At 47.0% G+C, this 23,336-nt stretch overlaps 2 protein-coding genes and 1 pseudogene across 5 annotated transcripts in view; 1 reads left to right on the top strand and 2 right to left on the bottom strand.

Moving 5' to 3' along the window:
- Nucleotides 1-22,259, bottom strand: AFMID (arylformamidase). 4 transcript variants are annotated; one of them, XM_069541996.1, is made up of 11 exons: nt 21,991-22,259; nt 20,073-20,163; nt 8,323-8,427; nt 8,193-8,241; nt 6,665-6,750; nt 6,497-6,569; nt 6,212-6,309; nt 5,838-5,916; nt 5,588-5,729; nt 5,267-5,371; nt 1-1,162 (listed from the first exon to the last, which is right to left on the bottom strand). In XM_069541996.1, the coding sequence occupies exons 1-11, from the start codon at nt 22,048-22,050 to the stop codon at nt 1,127-1,129; spliced, it is 924 nt and encodes a 307-aa protein (XP_069398097.1). In that variant the 5' UTR covers nt 22,051-22,259; the 3' UTR covers nt 1-1,126. The 4 variants fall into 4 exon arrangements, with proteins under 4 accessions (XP_069398097.1, XP_069398098.1, XP_069398100.1 ...); XM_069541997.1 differs by lacking the exons at nt 5,838-5,916; nt 6,212-6,309; XM_069541998.1 differs by lacking the exons at nt 1-1,162; nt 5,588-5,729 and having other exon boundaries at nt 5,270-5,371.
- Nucleotides 10,650-11,341, bottom strand: LOC138414491 (large ribosomal subunit protein uL16-like; annotated as a pseudogene).
- TK1 (thymidine kinase 1) overlaps nt 22,176-23,336 on the top strand; it is a 13,386-nt gene continuing 12,225 nt past the window's right edge. The window contains exons 1-2 of the mRNA XM_069542000.1: nt 22,176-22,507; nt 22,627-22,658. Of these exons, the coding sequence (XP_069398101.1) occupies nt 22,442-22,507; nt 22,627-22,658 (98 nt within the window). The 5' untranslated portion in view covers nt 22,176-22,441. The remainder of the gene's footprint in view (nt 22,508-22,626; nt 22,659-23,336) is intronic.

The following is a 23,336-nucleotide window of genomic DNA, read 5'->3' on the forward strand; positions in this document are numbered from 1 at the left end:
TATATTTTTTAATCTGAGCCATTTATTGAGATTTTCTTGAGGCATGGCTGATTTACAATATTATATACATTAACTTTCATATATACAAACATAGTCATTTACAATTTTTAAACATTATACTCCATATATAGTTGTTATACCGGCTATTTTCCCTGTGCTGTACAACAAATCCTTATAGCTTATTTGGGTTTCTATTTTATTTATTTACTTATTTTTGGCTCTGCTGGGTCTTCACGGCAGTGCGGGCTTTTCTCCAGTGGTGGAAAGCAGGGGCTACTCTCCAGCGGTGGCATGAGGGCCTCTCACTGCAGGGGCCTCTCCCGTGGAGCGCAGGCTACGCTGTGCAGGCTTCAGTGGCTGTGGCACATGAGCTCAGTAGCTGTGGCTCCCGGGCTCCCCATCACAGGCTCGATGGCTGTGGCGCACGGGCTTAGCTTTTCCACGTCACGTGGGATCTTCCTGGATCAGGGATCAAGCCCATGTCTCCTGCATTGGCAGGCAGATTCTTTACCACTCAGCCACCAGGGCTAATCTGGCCAAAGTGTCAGTCAAAAAGATAACATCCCAGGGCTTTCTGGGATGAAGCCAGACGTCAGGTGGAGCCCAAGACCGAGCAGACATGAAAAAGTGGAGCAAAAAAAAAAAAGGGGGACAGGAACTTTCCTTAACCACTGGGCAGTCCAGTGGTTAAGACTCCACACTCCCAGTGCGGGGCTTTTGTGATTCAGTCCCTGGTCTGGGGACTGAGATCCCACATGCTGTGTGGTTTGGCCAAACAAAAACAAAAAAAGGAGCAAAAACTGGTTCAGAGAGCTCTTTCTCTTCATGTTGGTTGCAAGCTGTCATTTCTGCTTTACCTTCTCAGCCAGAGGGGTGGCTCTGGGCCAGACCTTCCCTGGAGCCCACTTGATCCAGGCGGGAGGAGGGCCATGGAGATTTGTACTCAGGTTCAGAGCAGCTTGAAGAATGGATTCTGGCGGTGGGGGTGGGGTGGGGGGTGGGGCAAGTGAACAAACGGGCGCTCCTGGGCTTGGGTAGAGCTGAGGCCAGCGGGAGAGGGAAGCAGTGGGGGTCCCGGAGAAGCTTCCCGGTCGGGATACATGCTGGCGGTGGCAGGGTTCAGGTGTCATCGGGACTCCTGGAAGATCGTTTTCAAAATAATCTGCAGCAGGAAGGAAAAAATACAATAGCTCTGGAGTTGGAGAGGCTCTTGGGAGGATCTCTTGGGAAGGAATTTGATTAAAGAAACAGGCTGCCTTTGTGGTCACAGAAATGTAACTTAAATGAGCTCCTTTCCATCTCTCATTTGAAATGTTTCCATGAACCAAACATACACTTCCCTCCGGCTTGCTGCCTGTTTCTGTATGAACCATGAGATAAGAATGGCTTGACGTTTTTAAACGGTTGGGGAAAAGAATTGAAACAAGGATATTTTTTTGTGACATGTAAAAATTACAGAACACTCATATTTCTGAATCCATAAATAGTTTTATTGGAGCACGTGTGTGCTAAGTCGCTTCAGTTGTGTCTGCCTCTTTGCGACCCCGTGGACTGTAGCCCGCCAGGCTCCTCCATGGGATTCTCCAGTCAAGAATACTAGAGCGGGTTGGCATTTCCTCCGCCAGGGGATCTTCCCAACCCGGGGATCCAACCTGGATCTCCTATGTCTCCTGCATTGGCAGGCAGATTCCCTACCACTGAGCCACCAGGGAAGTCCACGAGGCAGCTTTTGAGTAGCAACGGCAAGAGTTGGGTAGTTTTGTCAGAGACCATATGGCTTCCCAAATCTAAAATATTTACTATGTTTTTTAAAAACAGATGTCATTTATGGCTAAGGTGGCTCAGTGTTAAAGAACCCACCTGCCAATGCAGGCAATGCGTGTTGGATCCCTGGGTTTGGAAGATCCCCTGGTCAGACCCAACCAAGCACATATGTGCACACATTTATGAATGCTTGTTTTTTCCCTCACTTAAAAGAGTAATACAAGAGATGTGTCCCTGGTGGTCCAGTGGCTCAGACTCCATGCTTCCAATGCAGGGAGCATGGTGTTTGATCGCTGGCTGGGGAACTAAGATTCCACACGCTACATAGCATGGCCAAATAAATAAATTAAATTAATTAAACAAGGAGTATTAATTTTAAAAAGTAACACATGTTCATGGTAGAAAATATGGAAATGGATTTTTTATTTTTTAAAGCACTTGCAATACCACTGGTAAATGGTTTGTTTTTGGATGCATATACATCATGCCTCCCATATCATAAAACTAGGGAGATGCTAGGTTAGTTATTTTTTGTGTTTTCACTCTTCCTTTTGAATCAATTTAACATATCCTAAGAAGTTTTCACAAACTTCAATCTATTACCTGATTATATCAGAATTTAACCTCATTAGATATTTAGGTTGTTTCCAAGTTTTTGAACATTAATAAAGCTGTAGAGACTATCTTTCAGTGTTTCTCTGATTATCCTGAAAACAAATTCCAAGCATCAGAATTACTGGGTCAGCAGACTTGCATTCATTTTGCCAAGCTGTACCCCAGAAACATCAAGTTGACGTGTTTCCACCAGAAGGACTAAGGAAGCCTCCCCCACTTCACCACATTCTCATCAGCACCAGACATAATTATACTAGAACATTTCCATCGAGAGGTGGGAGAGGACTCGTTTTCAGTCACATTTTTATGATCAATGTGAAGTGAAAGTGAAAGCCGCTCAGTCGTGTCCAACTCTTTGCAACCCCATGGACTATACAGTCCATGGAATTCTCCAGGCCAGAATACTGGAGTGGGTAGCCTTTCCCTTCTCCAGGGGATCTTTCCAACCCAGGGATTGAACCCAGGTCTCCTGCTTTGTAGATAGATTCTTTACCAGCTGAGCCACAAGGGAAGCCCAATGATCAATAGTGCATTTTAATCTTCCACCATGTCTACTGGCTATCTATATTTATTTTTTAATTATCACTAATTCTTTGTCCATTTTTTCTATTTATTTCTGTTCTTAAAGAGGAATAAGACCTGCTCTTATTACACTTAATAAGAAGTACAGACTACTATATGTAAAATAAATAAGCTACAAGGTTATATTGTACACTGCATGGAATACAGCCAATATTTTATAACTTTCAATGGAGAATAAGCTATATAAAAATATTGCATCACTATGTTACTATTGCAAATCACCTAATTTCAGTTAAAAAAAGAAAAAGAACCATTTTATTGATTTGAAGGACTTCCCTGGTGGCTCAGTGGTAAAGAATCCACCTGCTAATGCAGGAGACATGGGTTCGATCCCTGGGTAGGGAAGATCTCCTGGAGAAGGAAAATGGCCACCCACTTTAGTATCTTTGCCTGGGAAATCCCACGGACAGAGAAGCCTGGTGGGCTACAGTTTAAGGGGTTGCAAAAGAGCTGGACATGACTTGGCGACTAAACAGCAACTGATTTGAAAGTGCTCTTTGTGTGGTAAGGATAATAACTATGATAATTAAAACTGAATGCTATAGGGAGTTCTCTGGCAGTCCAGTGGTTAGGACTCTGGACTTTCACTTTGGAGGGCGAGGGTTCAGTCACTGGTTGGGAAACTAAGATTCCGAAGCAGCCAAACCAAACCAAACCAAACCAAAAATCTGAACGCTATAAAAGTCCTACTGTGGTGGCAGCTAATCAGGGCTGGAGGGAGGGGGAACTGGAGGAAGGTGGTGAAAGGTACAAACTTTCAGTTATAAGATAAATTATAAGATAAATAAGCACTAGGGATATGATGCACAATGTGATAAATTTAATTAACACTGCTGTATGCTATATATGAAAGTTGTTAACAGAATAATTCCTAAGAATTCTCATTACAAGGGAAAATTTTTCTTTTTCTTTTCTTTTGTATCTATGAGATGGTAAATGTTCACGAAAACTATCATAGTTCATTTCATGATGTTTGTAAGTCAAATCATTATGCTGTAACCTTAAACTTATACAGCTCTATATACAACTCAATAAAACTGGAGGGAAAAAGTAAATATTAAAAAAGTAAAGCTAAGCAGGTACCCACTTTCTGAGAAAAAGAAAAGAGAAAGTAGTAACTGTATATTTTCTGGCATGGAAAATATTTTCCCCAATCTATCCTTTGACTTTTTAAAATAATTTTTAAAATTGAAGTATAGGTGATTTACAATGTTTCAGGTATATAGCAAAGTGATTAAGTTATATACATATATACTCTTTTTCAAGTTCTTTTCCATTATAGATTATTACAAAATACTGACTATAGTTCCCTCTACTACACAGTAGTAGGTCCTTGCTGTTTATTTTACATGTCTGTTAATTCCAAATTCCTAATTTACCCCCTCCTTCCCTTTTGGTAACTGTAAGTTTGCTTTCTTGTCTGTGAGTTATTTTGGTCTTGTAAATAAATTCACCTGTATTGTTTTTTAAGATTCCACATATAAGTGAAATCATATGATATGTGTCTTTGACCTCACTTAGTATAATAATCTCTGGGTCCATTTAGATTGCTGCAAAAGGCATTATATCATTCTTTTTATGGCTGAGTAAAATTCCAGTGTTTGTATGTATTTGTATAAAACACATCTTCTTTATCCATTCATCTATGAGTGGACATTTAAGCGATTATAAATAGTGCTGCTATGAACACTGGGATGCATATATCTTTTCGAAGTAGAGTTTTGACTTTTCTGGACAAAACAAAAACTCAGTCCTGGACATAAATCAGGAGCGGAATTGCTGCACTGCTGGATCATATGGTAACTCTAATTTTAGTTTTTTAAGGAAACTCCATGCGGTTCTCCATAGTGGCTGCACCAATTTACATTCCATCAACAGTGTAGAAGGCTGCCTTTTTATCCTTAGACTTTTTTATTATTATCCTTACACTTTTAAAAGGGTTCACCACATTAAATTTGTACTAAACATTCATGTGGTCAAATCCATCCAACCTATCCCCATGGAGCTGGCCTTGTGTCTGCGCTTACACAGAAGCAGGCTAATATTTCTCATACCTGCCTGGCCCTATGAAGATCCCATTGGTGTGCCCAGGACCAGCCTCTGCAGATCACCTGGGGCTGTTTCAGAGGGAGGTGAAGTTCAGGAAGCAAGAGTGGCCCTCCATCCTTACTGTCAGATCCCCTGGATGCCAGGATGCCAAAGAACCAGCAAGGGGACTCCCTGTACCCTCTGCCTGCCCACCCTGACTCACGTGTAAGGGCTATGCCAAGACACATTCTGTCCACAGTGAAGGGATGCACCCTACCTGGGTGAGCACGTAGTCTTCCTGGGTTAGGTTCCAAAGGATTTCAAAGTGGTCCATATCGTGGAGCTCTTCAAAGGAGGCTTTCCACCCTCCGTGGCACAACGTCTGTGTAAGAGAAATGAGGGAGGAGGAAACATGAGGCCCGTTGGCGGGGAGGGCAGTGGAGCTGGAGAAGGGCTCTCGCACCTGCTTACCAGGTGCTCACTAAGTATTTGTTGAAGAAATGACTGGTATCATAGGGTCCATTTGGGTGAAATAAACAGGAAGATGATAAGACTGGACAACCCTGAACCTCGAGCCGAAAGAGGGTGCTTGGGGTACCTGATAAAACTCCCTCGACTGTCGGTGGAATTCAGGGCTGTCGTGTTGGCCCACAGTCACCAGGATGCTGCAGGCTGGATAGCCGGGCTGGGTGCGGGCGGTCTCCAGGTGCCACAGCGGGCTGTTCCTCTGAGCATCCTCCCTGGGGTGGGGTAGGTGAGGTCAGGACAGAGGAAAGCCTTTGCTGCAGCCCCGGCCCTCCTCACTGGCTGCAGGCCAGCTGAGGGGGATGAGGGGACAAGTGACTTACAGGGTTGGGAGGAGGGGGGCATTCTCAGAGGTGTGCATGATGGGCTCCAGGTCGTAGACCCCACTCAGCAGGAAGAAGCCTGTGAAGGCAAAGAACAGCCACGGAGCCAGGCTGCAGATGGGGCCAAGGCCCCGCCCAGACTGGGCCTCTTGTAAGCACTAGATGGAGCAAGATGGGCCCAGCCTGCCTTCAGGGCCAGAGGGGCAAGACAAGGGAAGGGGCAGAGAAGAAGCAAAGCAGGCCCTGCTCCCTGGGCCCAAAGCCCCCAGGTCAAGCCGCTCACAGCTGTTGAGATTTCGAGCAACTGGTATAGACCCTCAGGCCCATCAGGGCAGGGTGAAGGCTGCCTAGTCAGACTCATTCCCCGTGGAAACCTCTGAGGTTGGGCATGACTCCATGCTTGGTCCAGTCGGCCAGGAGCATCATGGCAGCGAGGTGGGCCCCAGCAGAGTGTCCACACAGGTAAATCCCCCTTCAGTGGGTCAGAGCAGAGAGCAGGGTTTGCTTTCAGTGTAATCAAAGCAACAGGCCAGCATATCAAGGGGTCCCCATTTGCCTTCTGCTCAAAGCCAGAGGGGATGGCTGGGCTGCATCCAAGGAGGTGAATCCACTGTCTTCCCACCCAGTCTGACAAAAGGAAAATTTGTAGTGATACCCACTGGTTGCCTGGATACTGCTTCTGGACAAACACGATGCTCTGGGTCACCTGGTCTACCATCTGGTCCAGGGTGCCTGTGAAGAAGGCAGGAGCTGTGTCAGGCTCCATCAGGGGCTCTCTCCCCTCCAAATCCCAATGGCCCTTGTACCTGCAAGACCACCCTCATTACCTTTGGGGGCAATGTCATAAGCCACTATCACCACGGCCACTCCCTGTGCTGTCAGTGGGTTGACCATGAAGGCTGATGTGTCTTTACTGCAGAAAGAGACAAAGACATAACAACTGGAGGCCACTTGGCCACTAGACTGCTTCAGTGTCTGGTCCACCCAGAGCCCTGCCCCTCTCTGACCCAGGGTGGTAAGGGAAGAAGTGAGGCTCTGTCCTTACCACATCACATGCTAGCTGTGGCATCCTAGAGACTATATTTAACCTCTAAGCCCGGTTTCTTCCTCTGTAAAATTGAGATAATTATGTTCTTTCTCTTCGGAGGCTGTTTTTGAGAATTGAAGGAGATCAGACATGCAAGGAGCTTCACAAGGCAAAGGGTAAAAATGCAATAAATGGAGCATTAAAATGCTGTGGTTGAAGGGCAGTAGATCCTATAATTGGAGAAAGAAATGGCAACTCACTCCAGTGTTCTTGCCTGGAGAATCCCAGGGACGGGGGAGCCTGGTGGGCTGCTGTCTATGGGGTCACACAGAGTTGGACATGACTGAAGTGACTTAGCAGCAGACCCTATAATAAGCAACTCCTTAGTATGATCCTAGGGAACCACAGTGTCCATGAAAGTCTCAAATACCCCTCTGTTTATCTTAGGGTACCCACTGGGGCCAATCCCAGTTTGCCTGGGACTCTCTCTTTTTTTTTTTAACTGCTAAAGGCCCCAACCCCTGGGAAACCACTCAGTTCTGAGCAAAATGGGATGGTTAGTCACTGTGGTTTTCCATGATTGGAGAGTAGACTGAACATGCTTTTCACTGAATATAGTGGGTTCAACAGTGTCCTTCCTCAAAAGATATGTCTAAATCCTAAACCCTTGTACCTGTAAATGTGACCTGATTTGCAATAGGGTCTATGCAGATATGGGCTTCCCAGGTGGTTCAGTGGGTAAAGACTCCACCTGCAATGAAGGAGACTCAGGAGATGTGGGTTCAATCCTTGGGTGAGGAAGATCCCCTGGGGAAGGACATGGCATCCCACTCCAGTATTCTTGCCTGGAGAACCCCATGAACAGAGGAGCCTGATGGGCTACAGTCCACAGGGTCACAAAGAGTCAGACACGACTGAAGCGACTGAGCGCACACTAGGCAGACATACTTAAAAATCTTGAGATGGGATTATCCTGGATTTAGGATGGGCCCTAAACCCAGTAACTGGTGATGTTGTGACAGAAATGAGAGGAAGGATGGAGATGCAGACACACAAAGACCCTGTGAAGGTGAAAACTCAGTTTGAAGTGACGCAGCCACAAGGTGAGAAAAGCTTGGAGCCCTCAGAAGCTGGAGCCTTTGGAGGGAGCGCGGCCCTGCCCACACCTTGATTTCAGACTTCTGGCCTCCAGAACTGTGAGAGAAGACATTTCTGTCCCAGGAAGCCCCCACGTTTGTAGTAAGTTGTTGCAGCAGTCCCAGGAAAGGAAGAGGCCAGGCAAAGACGAATCTCCCCTTTTCTCCATTCATCCACATCCCCTGACTCACCTTCCGCTCTGCCAGTATCCTCCGTGAAAAAACACCAGGAAAGGCATAGCTGTAGGACAAAACAAAGGGCGTGTGGGCCAAGGCAGGGCTCCCAGCTGAGATCCGAGGGCAACCACCAGCCCCCGGTTACCTTCAGATACTGCCTCGGGAAGGTAGATGTCCAATTTTTCTCCTTCGCCGGCTCCGTAGGGAACATCGAGCAGGCTCCTCCTGGTGGCCCGGGCCCTCTTGGTGACTGTCTCCGGAAATGGACAAGTCACTGTCAGTACAACCTCAGGCAGCAGCACATTCTATTATTATTTTGCCGAAAGCCCCTTTGGGTTGACCAGTTGGCTCCAGCAGTCAGTGCTTCCCCAAGTCCATACGGTAATTGGGCCTGGGGTCTGAAGCATTCCCCCAGATGCGTAGTTAAAAAGACATCAGACTGACCCATCTGAGTGGAGGCAGTACCATCTCTGATGTCTGTCTCTGGTGAGCTGGCAGTTGACCGGCACTATTTCTACCTCGACTCTATTACATGTTTATTATGTGTGCTACCCTTGGCTACATGCTCCTGGAAGGATAAACTTGTCCAAGTATTTGAAAAAATAATCTTCTAGAAACTAAGATATAAAATCACTTGAAACAGATAATACAACACTATGAATATATAACTGAGTGCCATGATGGCAGAGGTCAGAGTGATGTGAAAACTGGCTTAGGACTGGGGTTGAGAGAAAGGAGGAAAGGGACTGTAAATACATTAAATATCAAAGGTGAAGGCATAGAGGTGGGAGTGAAACAGAGCTGGACTCTATGGTCCTTGTCCCCCATGTCATCTGCCTGCCTTTTGTCTGTGGAACATTAGCCAAAGAATAAGTTTAATCAGAGAAGTGAGAAAATGCAGAAACGAAGGAAACAGTCAAAGAAGACCCAATAATAATAATAATGTCATAAAACACAGGCAAGGACTTTTAGTTCCTTCTCAAGGGCTAAAGCCACGATGCAATCTGCCACAATTGTGAGAACTGGCCCCAGAGAAATGGAAACAAACCGACTGTGGAACTGAAGATTAACTGTACCTAAAACAGTCAAGACGATGCTGGTCAGACCACTGGTGACCAATTTCAAGATGACTGTCAGAGTTGACTGTGCTGTTTCTCCCTCCGTCCATAAAAGCTCTTGCCCCCTGATTGTCAGGGGGCAAGTCAGCATTTGAACAGGTGTCTGCCTCACCCTCGCCTGCTGAGTTGCTGGCATCCAAAATAAAGCAAATTTTCATTTCCACCAACCTGGCCTCTTTACTGGCTTTTGAGAGGCAAGCAGCCAGCTGGGCCCCACTTTCAGGAAGAGGAAGGGACTCTCTATGTTCATGGACTTTCAATGTCCCCCAAAGGCCCCACTTTCATCACTGAAACCCAGGCAGCTCAGCTCCTGCCACCTTTGGGCACTGGGGAGTGTAAACTGGTAAGTTCTTCCTGTGGGGCAACTTGGAAATATGTGCCGAAGCCCAAGAAAACCATATTCCTTGATGCATAAGACCTTATCCATCCATTATTATAAGGAAGTAATCAGAAATATTTTTAAAGACTTGCTTTAAAGATGCTCACACTAATGCTATTTATGACACTAAAACATTTTAGACACAGCCCAAGGGACTTAAAACAGAAAACTGGCCAAATACATTATGGTATAGCCCCTTTCTCTCCTTTATTTTTGACCTCAGCATTCATCCATCTTTCATGTATTTTTATTTACTGTTACCCTCACTAGACCATAAGCTCTGTGACAACAAGGGCTTTGCTTTGCCCACCTCTGTACAACAGAACCTGCTACATCAAAACCACTTAAAAGAAAATTGTGTAGGGAATTCCCGGCAGTCCAATGGTTAGGACTCTGTGCTTTCACTGCCGACAGCGCACATTCAATCCCTGGTCTGGAACTAAGATCCCACAAGTTATGCAATGAATAAATATTTCAATACACAGTGTTGGGTCAACTGAATGGGAAAAAAAACCTTTTTTGATCCCTATCTCATACCATATCAGATCAGTTCCAGATGGACTACAGCTTTAAATATAAGAGCAAAGACAATAAACCTTTTATTTTTATGGTGCTTTTTAGTGATATGTTTTTAAATATTTATTTTTATTTATTTGGCATCGCACTTATGATAATAATTTGAAATGTATTTTTCAAAACTATTTTTTATTTGTTGTATTTTTGGCTGTGCTGGGCCTTCATTGCTGCACACAGGCTTTCTCTAGATGCGGCAGGGATCTCTAGATCCTTCACTGAGGTGCATGGGTCATGGCTTCTCTTGTTGCAGACCACAGGCTCTAGACGCAAGAGCTTCAGCAGTTTCGGTGTGTGGCCTACGTAGTTTTGGTCCTTGGGCTTAGTTGCTTCGTGGCATGTGGGATGTTCCAGGACCAGGGATCGAACCGGTGTCCCCGGCATTGCAAGGTGGATCCTTTTTTCGTTTGTTTGCTTTGACACAAAAGTAGGATTTATTGGTGGACATGAGTAAAGAAGAGACAGCGCCAAGCCTCTCATGAGTGCAGGGCCCACCATTTGTCCAAGGGAACAGGATCAGGGATATCTCTGACCCCACAGCCATCTGGCATGAACTGTTACTCTGCTTCCATGTTTTCAAATTTATCCAAATTAAACTTGGCAAAATCCCACTTCTGGTGGCCAGGGAACTTGAACTTGGCCCTGCGCAGGGCCTCAGTCACGTGCTCCTTGTTCTGCAGCTTGGTGAGGATGGACACACATCTTGTTGATGCCGATGACACGGAAGGGGTGGCACCCCACTTGGATGTGAAAACCATCTTTGCCCTGTTTTCACCATGGACTTGTTGGCACAAACCCGGGCAGCCTCCAGGGCTTTGGAGGAGAGTTGCTCACACTCATCTGACACCGTGTGGGCACAGAGTGGGAACCCATCCACTTTTGCCTTCTTCTGTTCCAGGTCAAAGATGCAGATCTTAGCATCCGGGACACCCTGGCAGAAGTCAGACTTTGGGTTCAGTTTGTTCTGACAATACCAGTAACACCGGGTGGGGCGGCAACCCATGGTGAGACTAAGATCTTAAATGGGGTGCTGATGGGAAAGAGCGAGGCGGATTCTTAATCACTGGACCACCAGGGAAGCCCTAACTTGAACTATCTTTTAAGAATGTCACCATATTTTGTAAACTGTGTTGAAAAGTTGACGGGCAGGTACCTGTGAAAGTTATGAGCTATCTGAGCATTAAGTGAGATGCCATTACTTTTTCTTTTGAAGAAACAATCCAATTATAAAAAAATACAACAGCCATTTCCATGAAATACCCCTGACAAGGTGACTGTCATTATTAATATGGATATGGAATCTCTCTCTTCTAAATCCAAATGGCAGCATATGAAATGCATTTCTCCCTGTTTCACTTAATATTTCTTGGAGAGCTTTCCTAATCAGTACATAGACAGCTTCCTCATTCTTTTCTTTCTTTTTTAATAAATAGGTAACTTGCTATTCCGTCCTATGGCTGCACCTTAATTTATTTAACCGGTCGTGCCAGTTTTTAGGCCAAAGCAAACCTCACCAGATCATCAGGAAAGTCTCTCGGTTCCCTCTCTGTTTATCCTGAATCCTGAATTTTCTCCCTGCCCCCACTGAGACCACCCTGGATCCCCCTTCCCTCTCCCCCGTTTTCACCAGGGCTCCCTGCAGCCCTGCAGGTGTGAGCCAGGTATAACTTGCATCACATCCCATTGATGTGAGGTTCCTGTCAGTTGCTGGGGCTGCCCTAACAAAATGTCATACATACACCCAGGGGCTTCGACAACAAGACATGTATTTCTCGAAGTTCTGGACCCTGGAAGGGAGGATCAAGGTGCCGGCAGGGGAGGTGTCTGGTGAGGGTCCTCCCTGGGATGGCAGAGGGCCTTCTGGCTGGGGGCTCCCGTGGCCTCTTTGGGTTTGGGAGCAGCTCTCCCTCTCTCTAGGGAGACGAACCCTCTGTGTCTCTTCAAACAATCCTACTGGATCAGGACTCCATCCTTCCGAACTCATTTAACTTTTTTCTTCCTTAGAGGCCCCCCTCTCTAAACACAGCCCCACTAGGAGCTAGGACTTCAACGTGTGAGCTTTTTAATAATAATTATTATTATTTTTTAAATATTTATTATTTATTTGGCTGCATCAGGTCTCAGTTCCAGCACTCAGGCTTAGCTGCTCCTCAGCACATGGGACCTTAGTTCTCCAACCAGGGAGCGAACCTGCGTCGCCTGTATTGGAAGGCAGATTCTTAACCACTGGACCACCAGGGAAATCCCAAGTAATTATTCTAATGGAAGACAGTTTTTTGTCCTTTTCTTTTCTTTGGCTGTGCTGTGTGGCATATCTTAGTTCCCCAACCAGGAGTTGAACCCATGCCCCTTCAGTGGAAGCCTGGAGTCTTAACCACTGGACCTCCAGGGAAGTCCCTTCAACACATGAAATCTTCAGTCCATGACAGCCCCACACTCCCTCCCAAAAGCCCCAGAGCTCCCCTGCTCACCTTCCCTGAGAGGTCTGCCAACCACCTTCCCTCCAGGTGTGAAGGTGTTTGTTCTGGACAAGTTCCTCATACCGCAGGCTCAACAAAGGGGAGCGATTTAATTAACACAAGAGTTTTGGAAGTACACGTGGACCCAGGAGATTTATGTTGTGCCAAAACGAAGAAAAAGGTAATGAAATGTATGCTCTAAGTTGAAGAGCAATTAAAACCAAGCAGCTGTCAAGATTTGTTGTCACCCATTAAAAAAGAGTCTCTCTCTGCTATTAAAAAACCCAACTGAGCCTGACAGAGAGAAACTGCCTCTCTCCAGGAGGTGGCGTGATGGGCTGACGGCAGGCAGCTGGGTGCAGGGACAGAGACTAGGGTGACTCACTGTCTCCCCCCAGGGCCTGAATACTGCCAGCCCTCCAGGGGCTGCATCTACAGGCCGGGACACAGCGGGGCTTCAACAAGGCGCTCCAGGATAAGCCCAATTACAAACTTCCTTTTTTGAGAAAGCAAAAATTCATTTTCTATCGCTCACAGTCCAAAGCGTCACAGCTCGGACAGAGAGAAACTGCAGGTCTCCGGACCCAACTGAGCACTGTATGAGAGCAATTAGGAGAGGCAGGGGCCAGAATCCCTAGAGACTAATGCAGGCGTGGGGCGGGGAGACCCACCAGATGGTGTCAGAAAGCTGAAGAGCAAGGGTTTATCAGGTGCTGTGGGAGCAATTTAACAAGCGGTTAGGGTCCACCAGCCTTCTTCTTCTTCTTTTTTTTTAAGTTATGCTCTATTTTTATTTATTTTCTGTACACTCTTTTTTTTTGGCCTGGTCACACAGTATGTGAGATCTTAGTTCCCCGACCAGGGATTGAACCTGCGCCCCCTGCGTTGGAAGCATGGCGCCTTAACCACACGACCATCAGGGAAGTCCCCTCATCTAGCTTCAGAACTATTCCCTCTCAGTCTTTTAATTCACTTAGAAAACAAATATTTATATAAGCAGCGATCTTGTGCCCATTTTGGAATTTTGCAGTGATAAAATAGGAAACAAAATATCCCAATCATGTGTGGCTTACCCCTTAAAGAGGGGGACAAGCAGTTATAAATGTCAGGTAGCAACACGTTCTATAAAAATGAGCCAGATCTGAAAAGACTACACACTGTGTGATTCCAACTATTCTGGGAGAAGTAAAACAATGGAAACAGTGAAAAGATCAGTGGCTTCTGCGGGCTGGGGTGGGTGGGAGGGAGGGATGAATAGTCGAATACAGGATTTTGAGTCTGTCTGTCAACACAAATAGGGAGGGAATATCTGGCAGGACCAGTGGACAAGCTGGAGAAACTCTGGGAGGTTGTGGGGTGGGGGTGGGGGTTTCTGGGGTTCAGTCATGTTTAGTTCAAAGTCAGAGAAAAAGCAACTTTCCTTCTGATTCTCCACATGTGGGATCTTAGTTCCTCAACCAGGGATCAAACTGAGGCCCCTGCAGTGGAAGCCTGTGATCTTAACCACTGGACTGCCAAAGAAGTCCCAACCATTTTAAAGTGAACAAGTCAAAATTGATGGTGTTATTAAAAAGAAAAAAGTGAACGATTCAGCAGCACTTAGCACATTCACAGCGTTTTGCAACCATCACCTCTATCTAGTTCCTAAACATTTTTTTTCAGGGGTTCCCTGGTGGCTCAGTGGTAAAAGAATCTGCCTGCCAATGCAGGAGACGCGAGCTCAATCCCTGGGTCCATAAGATCCCCTGGGGAAGAAAATGGCAACCCTCTCCAGTACTCTTGCCTGATAAATCCTACGGACAGAGGAGCCTGGTGGACTACAGTCCACGGGGTCGCAAAGAATCAGACATGACTTAGCGACTAAACAACAACAAAACATTTTTTTTTTTCATCTCAGAAGAATACCCATTAAGCAGCCCCTGTAATCACAGCTTTGTGTCTCTACAGATTACCCTGTTCTGGGTGCTTCGCATAAATGGAATCGTACATGTAAATAATGATCATACATATAAATGTGACCTTTTGTGCCTGGCTTCTCTCAGTGAGCACCGTGTTTCAGGGTCCATCATGTTCTAGTATATATCAGTAGTTCATTCCTTTCTTGTGCCCAAAATAATTCCATTGCTTGGACATATCACACTTTGTTTATCCTTTCATCTGTGGATGAATCTGGACTTTGCCCACCTTCTGGCAATTGTGAATAACGCTGCTATGAACATGTGTGTACATGTATTTGAGTACTTATTTTCAATTATTTGGGATTAGAATTTTTAAACTGAACTATTGTTGACATTACATTAGTTTCAGGTGTAGGACACAGAGATTCCACATTTTATAGATTATAGTCCATTTAAAGTTATTACAAAATAATGGCTATATTTCCCTCTGCTATACAACAATATATCCTTGTTTCTTATCTACTTTACACATAGTATTTTCTATCTCTTCTAGAAAGAATTTTTAGCACTGTTCTACTATCAAAAAAAAAAAAATTGCAGGGAGCTACCTTGTGGTCCATTGGTTAGGACTTGTAGATTTCACGGCCATGGCCCTGAGTTCAATTCTTGGTCAGGTAACTAAGATCCTGCAAGCCATGCAGTTCAGCCAAAAAAAAAAAAACCCACAAAAACCCCACAGCAAACCAGGATTGCACACTATTAATACAGAACGCTTTCTTCCAGGAGAAAGTAAAAAGAGACTAGAAGAAACCGCATTACAGTGTGAACAATGGGTGGCAGAATTATTGATGGTTTTATTTTCCAAAATCCTTTTCAGTAAGCAAATGCTCCTTTTGTAATCAGAAAACAATTGTTGCCTAAAAATGGCCAGCCTCAGTGCAGGGCGGGGCTATTACAATGTGGTCTATGAACACTGGGTGCCTCACAGTGTTTGCTACGGGTCCATGACGAACTAAGTAAAAAGCTGTCTGCAAACATTTATAATAATAATATATGCAGTTTGGCAGAATGGCTGTTTCTATTGAAATCAGGGCTAAGAAATTTGGGCTTTCAAACAACTTGTACATGAATGCTCACTTTTCACAATTGCCAAAAGGGGGAAATAGCTGAAATGTCCATCAGCGGATGAATGGATAAACAAAATGTGGCCCATCCACATGAGGGAAAATTATTCGTCCATAAATAGGAATGAAGCCCGGGCAGGCTATAACAAGGACCGACCTCCAAAACCTTGTGCTAAGCGAAAGCAGCCAGACACAAAAGATCACATCTTGTAGGATTCCATTTATAGTAAACATCCAGAATAGGAAAATCCACAGAGATAGAAAGCAGTCATTTGTTGCCAGGGCCTGCCTAACGGGTAGGGAGGTGTCCTTTAGGGTGATGAAAAATGTTTTGGAACCAGACAGAGGAAATGGTGGTACAACAACGTGAATGTACTGAACACTGCTGACTTGTACACTGTAAAATGGCTAAAATGGTACATTTTAAGTTATGTGTATCCTATCACAGTTAAACAAAAATGGGCCTGTATTTTGTGTGCCTTTGTCTTTTTCCTTTGGTTTTATCTGGTGGAAAGGAAAAAGAGCCAACTCAGCCTTAAAAGGCAGGAGGATCCCTCGGAGAGGCTGTCAGTCGCAGAAGCTGTCAATCACGAGGCCCCACCCACATCGCTGGTGATTGGCTCTCCTAAGGCGAGGCGTGGCTTGAGGGACAGGGAGTTTGGAAATGTGCCCCCAGCCTGGTTACACACGCACCTTATTTAGTTCCTTGTGCAATGTATTTTTGAGATTAGTTTCTTGTACAATGAGAAACGCGGGGCTGGAAGAAGCACAAGCTGGAATCAAGATTGCCGGGAGAAATAGCAATAACCTCAGATATGAAGATGACACCACCCTTATGGCAGAAAGTGAAGAGGAACTAAAAACCCTCCTGATGAAAGTGAAAGAGAGTGGAAAAAGTTGGCTTAAAGTTCAACATTCAGAAAACTAAGATCATGGCATCTGGTCCCATCACTTCATGGGAAACAGATGAGGAAACAGTGGAAACAGTGGCAGACTTTATTTTGGGGGGCTCCAAAATCATTGCAGATGGTGATTGTAGCCATGAAATTAAAAGACGCTTACTCCTTGGAAGAAAAGTTATGACCAACCTAGATAGCATATTCAAAAGCAGAGACATTACTTTGCCAACAAAGGTCCGTCTAGTCAAGGCTATGGTTTTTCCTGTGGTCATGTATGGATGTGAAAGTTGGACTGTGAAGAAAGTTGAGCACCGAAGAATTGATGCTTTTGAACTGTGGTGTTGGAGAAGACTCTTGAGAGTCCCTTGGACTGCAAGGAGATCCAATCAGTCCATTCTAAAGGAGATCAGTCCTGGGTGTTCTTTGGAAGGACTGATGCTGAAGCTGAAACTCCAATACTTTGGCCACCTGATGCGAAGAGCTGACTCATTGGAAAAGACTCTGATGCTGGGAGAGATTGGGGGCAGGAGGAGAAGGGGACGACAGAGGATGAGATGGCTGGATGGCATCATCGACTCGATGGACCTTAGTGTGAGTGAACTCCAGGAGTTGGTGACGGACAGGGAGGCCTGGCGTGCTGCAGTCCATGGGGTTGCAAAGAGTCGACACAACTGAGCAACTGAACTGAACTGAACTGAAATTTACTGCTATGCTCACTGCTTCCACTTCTATAAAGTGGCCTGCTTATTGATGGTCACCACCTCTGCTTCTGTGAACCGGCCTGCTTACCGCTTCAAGCAAACTGCATAGGCTGGAAAGTCACTAGGACCCAGAAGCCCACGCCATATAAAAGATATCCAGAACAAAGCTCAGACCTTGGAGGCGACTCTGCTGAGCCCGCACCGGTGCTGAATAAACCCTGCTGTTCCGCGTCTCCCGATGTCGCTAATCTCTTTCCGTTGCCACAGATTCTAAAACATTTTCACTGAGAGTCTTACTAAACAAATTTAATAGCTACTGGTAGAGGACACAGTTCTTCCAACTTCCCTCTTCCCTGGGAGAGGCCAGGGGAGAATAAACATGACCTACTCATTGGAAGAGAACAGTACCCACTGCAAGTTACTGGTGGAAGATGTTAGGATGGAGTAGATCAAAAGAAAAACAATGTCCTTCTTCCTGGTGCAAAAAAGGAAAAGAGAGTTTACCTCCCTCCCTTTTCTTGGAGAATTTATTTTTAGGAGACATCATCATAAATCCTGTCTCTACCCCTTTGGGAATGCATGTAAATATTTTTTAAAGCTAAATGAGTCTCTTGCCAGTTTTACAACTTAGGAATGTTTTTCTCAAAGACCTGGGAGCTCTTTGGGTTTTTATTGATGTGGACCATTTTTAAATTTTTTATTGAGCTTTTTACAATACTGTTTTTTGACTGTGAGGCATGTGGGCTCCCTGACCAGGGATCAAACATGCACCCCCTGAATTGAAGGATGAAGTCTTAACCATCGGACTGCCAGGGAAGTCCTTGGGAGCTATCTCTTTGAAACGTATTATCAGCAAGATAATCCATGGGAGGGCAGGACCCTAATTTCAATACCCATCCAGCTACAAGTTGCAAAGCCATTTTTTTGTCATAAAGCTATGGGGATTTTTTGTTTTCCTCTGGATAATGACAATTTGCAAACTCAGATGGCCAGCCTAAGGACTAGGTGGATTTAGGAGGGACTAGGGTAGCAGATGGGCTTCCCACCTGCGATGTGGGAGACCTGGGTTCCATCCCTGGGTTGGGAAGATCCCCTGGAGGAGGGCATGGCAACCCACTCCAGTATTCTTGCCTGGGAAATCCCAAGGATAGAGGAGCCTGGTGGGCTACAGTCCACAGAGTCGCAAAGAGTCAGCTACTGAACAACGACAACAATGTGGTGGTGCCTTTGGGAGGTAATTAGGTATAGCTGAGGTCATGAGGATGGAGCCCTTGTGGTGGGATTAGTGGCCTTATAAGAAGAAGAAAGGTGAGCATTTCCTTCTCTTCTTTCTGCCATGTGAGGATGCAGGGGGAAGAGGTCTATCTGCAAGCCAAGAAGAGACCCTCACCAGGGGACCAAATGAGCTGGCACCTTGACCTTGGACTTCTCAGCCTCCAGCACTGGGAGAAAGAGATTCCTATAGTTTAAGCCACCCAGCCCGTGGCATTTTGTTATGCAACCTGAGCTGACCAATACAAAGACAGATAATATGTAAATGCAGTAAATTTTTTAAAATCAAAATTTATGCCAAAGAAGTCGATGATGAACAAAATGTCAACATTTCCAACAGAGACAGGCTCCACCGCTTGCATGCACGGCTCTTCTCACTCCCCTGGCCTGAATGCCCCATCATCACACTCACCTTCTTCACCAATGCAATGGGGCAGATGCACGGGGGGCACCTCTAGGCCAGCTGGAGCACCGAAAACAGGAAGGGAGGTGGGATGTGAACGTAAAGCTGTCCACAGGGCTTCTCGGGAGGGATGGCTAAACACAGTCTCCGAGGGCTTACTTTGGAGTCTCAGAGTCTCTTCTTAGCCCTTGTCTTACGAGAGACTCCCTTTCTCTAAAGGGTCAGCTCTTTTTTTCCCTCAAGACAATCATGGTAGACAAACAGGTTTGCTACCTGCTCACATAGGTGTCACTGAGCACTCAAATAAATACTGAGTCTACAGAGACATATTTGGTGCAGAGCTAGGCATGGTAGGGAACTCTGAAGAGCCCAGGATACAGCTCCAGCTCTATCAGGAGAGGGAAGGTGCTGATATGTGCTGGAATAAATCCCCACTAGCCTGTCCCTCCAGCTGGGTTATCTCGGTGTAGAGAAAATCAATCCCGGGAGCTCCATCTGGCCTGCTGGAACAAAGTGCCTTTGCCAACCTCCAACTTTCCGACTTGCAGGAGAGGCTGGCTGCTTCCTCACCCACACATTCTCTGTGGAACATGCCTGCTCCACCCAGCTCAAAAGGTGGCAGCACACACTCTGGAGACCCAGGACTGGGATGGGAATCAACCTTGAGACTTCACTAGCTTACAGATTCCCAAGCCCTGATTTCAAAGCTTCTTTGATTTGGTAAATAGCAACAACATTCCACTTTCAGCAGCTGAGTGGGAGACCTTCCCTTTTTCACTCTACTTCCCTGGGCCACTGTAGCCTTAAGGCCTGGGCATAGCTGGCTGGTTGGCTGGTTGGCATAGCTGGCTGGTTGGCTGATCAGGCAGGGATGTGGAGCACAGTCTCTGAGCCTCCCTCCCCCTGGAAGTCCTGCAGCCAGGGCTCCCCAAGCAGATGAGATGCCTGGACTTTGGGAACTGTCTGGAGAGGCTGGGGCTATGAGGCTCCTCCTCCCTGCCCCAGCATCTTGAACCACTGCCACATGCTAAAGTCCACCCAAAGCGGCCACAGAGAGGTCCCCCAGTACCTTCGTCTCCTATCTGTGAATAGGTCCTCATGGCCTCCTCTGCTCCCAGTCGGACGACCCATCTGCTGGGGGAGTACTGGTTATCCAGCTCCTGCGGGACACAGACACAAGGTTCCGTAAGACCTCTGACCTCCATGCAGACCCTGCCCGCGCCCCTCCATGTGCCTGGATGCTCCTCTCTGCCTGGAGCGGCCCCTTCCCTGATATCTCTCATAGATGCCCTCAGCTTCTTTCAAGCTCCTCCAGCCTCCAGCCTGGCAACCCAGGCCCCACTCTCCCCCCACTAATTAACTAGATGTTTCAGATACAACAGAAACAAGATTGCAAGTGCTGTCAGACACTTGCAGGGAGGGCAGTGGCCTTGCTTTTAACCAGAGGAACAGCCTTAAAGGGAAATGAGGACCCATTAAGGTGTCCCAGTGAATGCCGCCATGGGCACCACTTCTACAGCAGCTAAGATCACAGGAAGCCAGATTGCTGGGGTGGTTGCTGCAGAGAAAGTGACGTGAAGCTGATCTTCCCTGACAGGACATAAATCTGACCAAAGGTCACAGCACCATCAGTGGCCCAGAGGTGAAGAGAAAGGAATCAAAGGTCAGGTGATTGGAAATGTTGACCAGCCTCAATTGCTGAAACACAGAGGAAGCGGGGCTGGAAGGTAGAGGGTCTTGGATGTCAAGCTAAGACGTTCAGACTTAATCAGAAAGTAATAAGGAACAAGGTTTTGGAGAAAGCACTCAGACACACAACAACAACCACAAAACAAAAAATGGGCCAAGGCTGGACTGGGAAATTTGAAGATAGGGTGGCCTCATGGAAAGGTCTTAGGCTCTCTAGTCAGACGTGCTGAGTGCCATCCAAACTCCAACACTTGCAGGCTCTTTTACCCTGGGCAACTTTCTTACAGTCAGTTCAGTCATCTGTATAATGAGCAAAACAATAGTACTTCACTTCATGTACATATCCTATAGCTTTCAGCCCGGTTAGGCTGCACTCCTGGTGAGGCTGAAAGCTATAAGGCATGTACATGAAATAAAGCTAACCACTCAGATGTGGGTTTCCTCTTCGTCCCACTGAACAGGGCTCTTGGCCAGTGGTGTTTCGATCTGTACCATCCGTGCCCATAGGATGTTTGCAGCCATACCTGGCACACTCTGTGATTGCTATCATCCTCTTTATTGCTATTATTTATTTATAAGAATGGTAATGCAATGGGTTCTGAGCGTGCTCTCATATTGTAGGGGTTTGTGTGAGAAAGAGAAAGACAAGAGAGAGACTGAGAGACACACACGCACACACACAGAGGATGGAATTTCTTGGGGGCAGTACCCACAACTGTCATCACATTCCTAGATGTGTCCACGATTTGAGAAAGAACTGCTGCTTAAAATGCAGGAAAACGAGTCAGGAAATTATAATTTAATGATAATCATAAGGATTGCTTTGCATATGTGGTTTCTTTCTTTTCTAATGGAGGAGAGAGAAAGAGTGGCTTTATTTCTTTACCAGGCAAAGGGGGAACACAGTAGGGAGCGCCTCAAGAACTGCGCCCCACACATGGGGTTTCTAACACTCACGACCATCCTGCAGGAATACCAGCCTTTCTGCTTCCTTCAGGTCTGGCACATTCTCTGCACATTGCATAACCTCAGATTAAGGTTAGGAACTTCGGCCCCAACCTCCTCTGGGTTTATAAATATTAACATAGCCAGGGCTTCCATATTCTACCCTTAAAATCAGGCTAGCAAAAGCCTGTCTGTGGAGAGAAGTAAAATAAATCACAGTGCTAAAGCTTTGGCGACCTGCTACACAGTACCAACAGCCCCCACAGGAATGACTCTAAACTTCTCTCTCAACTCTCATGTAATGTCTGAGCTACACTCCTCAGCCCCAGCCTCTCTCCCTGTGATTCTCCTACCTCTTTAGACATCCTCTTCCAGGGAGCCTTGTGCTTGTGATTTCCGCCTGAGACGTCCATCCCCGCTTTGTATCACCAGACGCGCACGCGCCCGCGCGCCCCCCCGCCTTTTTATAGCAGGTGGGCAGGGCTCCGACCAGGCCCCGCCCCTGATGAGTTATGCCCACCTCTCTGGTGACAGACCAGGCCCCACCCTGGAGGAGCCACGCGCCCACCTCTCCGGGGACAGAGCCTGGTACGTGCGTTTCTGATCCCTCCCTCGAGGGGGCGGGCTGAAGCCTAATCTCCCTCCAGTCCCGCGGCCGCGCGGTGATTGGTTCCGGGACGGCGGCCCCGGCTCCCAATTGGCCCTCGCGCCGGGGATATTTTGTCCTGCGCGGGAACCGGCGGGAGCTTGCAAGGCGGCGGCAGCGGCGCAGAGTGCTCGGTTTGCCAGCTCCCTGAAGGTGCCATGAGCTGCATCAATCTGCCCAATGTGCTGCCAGGCTCCCCCAGCAAGACCCGGGGCCAGATCCAGGTGCGGGCGCCGATGAGAGGTCGGGGTCGGGGTCGGAGTCATGACTGGTTGGTGGGTGGGTGGGGTCCCCGGGTATCCGTGCGCCCCGGAGCCCGAAGTGACCTCTCCTTTCCTCCTAGGTGATTCTCGGACCCATGTTCTCAGGAAAAAGGTAATGGCCTTGCTGGACCGGGATGGCCCAGGACCTCCTCCCCTGCTTCCTTGCTTCTCCTCCAGCCCCCCGGGACGCCGTCCACCCCTGACGCCCCCCACCCCGCCCCGAACCTGCGGCCCCTCTCAGAACACCGGCCCCCCCAGGACATCTCCCGCTGCCCGACCCCCGCTTTCCCGCCCAGAACGTCTCTCCTCCGTGGAATCCATCGCGGAGGAGGCGCTCCTCCCATTTTCGTCAGACCCTTCTCCGCTTGGGGCCATGCAACCACCCATCCTTCCGGGAACTGGTCGTCGTTTGGTCGTCTTTTAGCCCCTCTAAAGCCCCACCTGAAGGGCGTGTGCACGGTGGCCGGGCCCTGAGCGCCCTGCAGTGTTTGTCGCTTCCTTCTAGTGTGACTGTTTCCTTAGATGGCCCAGGAAGGTAGTATGCACACTTCAGAGTCAAGCCACTGGCACCTTCCCTCCCTTGAAGTGATGGACCCAATCCCAGACCGAGGCGGCGCCAGTGAGCTCCCAGTAACTCCTCTGACCCCTTCCTATATGGCCTTGAGGGAGAGCCCTCCAGCTCAAAGCCCTTGTCCACGATGGTGAAGCTCAGGGTGGGCTCATGGACACAGACTTGGTGCTTTCCTTGTTGCACCAAAAAGTTCTGTTAGTTCAGGTTAGGTGAAGAAGT

The sequence above is a fragment of the Ovis canadensis genome, chromosome 11 (genome assembly GCF_042477335.2).
Source record: "Ovis canadensis isolate MfBH-ARS-UI-01 breed Bighorn chromosome 11, ARS-UI_OviCan_v2, whole genome shotgun sequence".
Taxonomy (NCBI): domain Eukaryota; kingdom Metazoa; phylum Chordata; class Mammalia; order Artiodactyla; family Bovidae; genus Ovis; species Ovis canadensis.

Bases quoted from the DNA above. Each gene is read 5' to 3' on its own strand.
- AFMID (XM_069541996.1), bottom strand. From the start codon at position 22,050: ATGGACGTCTCAGGCGGAAATCACAAGCACAAGGCTCCCTGGAAGAGG. The intron at 5,917-6,211 runs GTTTCCACGGGG...TTGCCTTCACAG, and splicing joins AGTCATGCCCAACCTCAGAG to GCTTCTTCCTGCTGAGTGGG. The intron at 1,163-5,266 runs GTAGGGTGCATC...TTCCTGCTGCAG, and splicing joins AAGACTACGTGCTCACCCAG to ATTATTTTGAAAACGATCTT.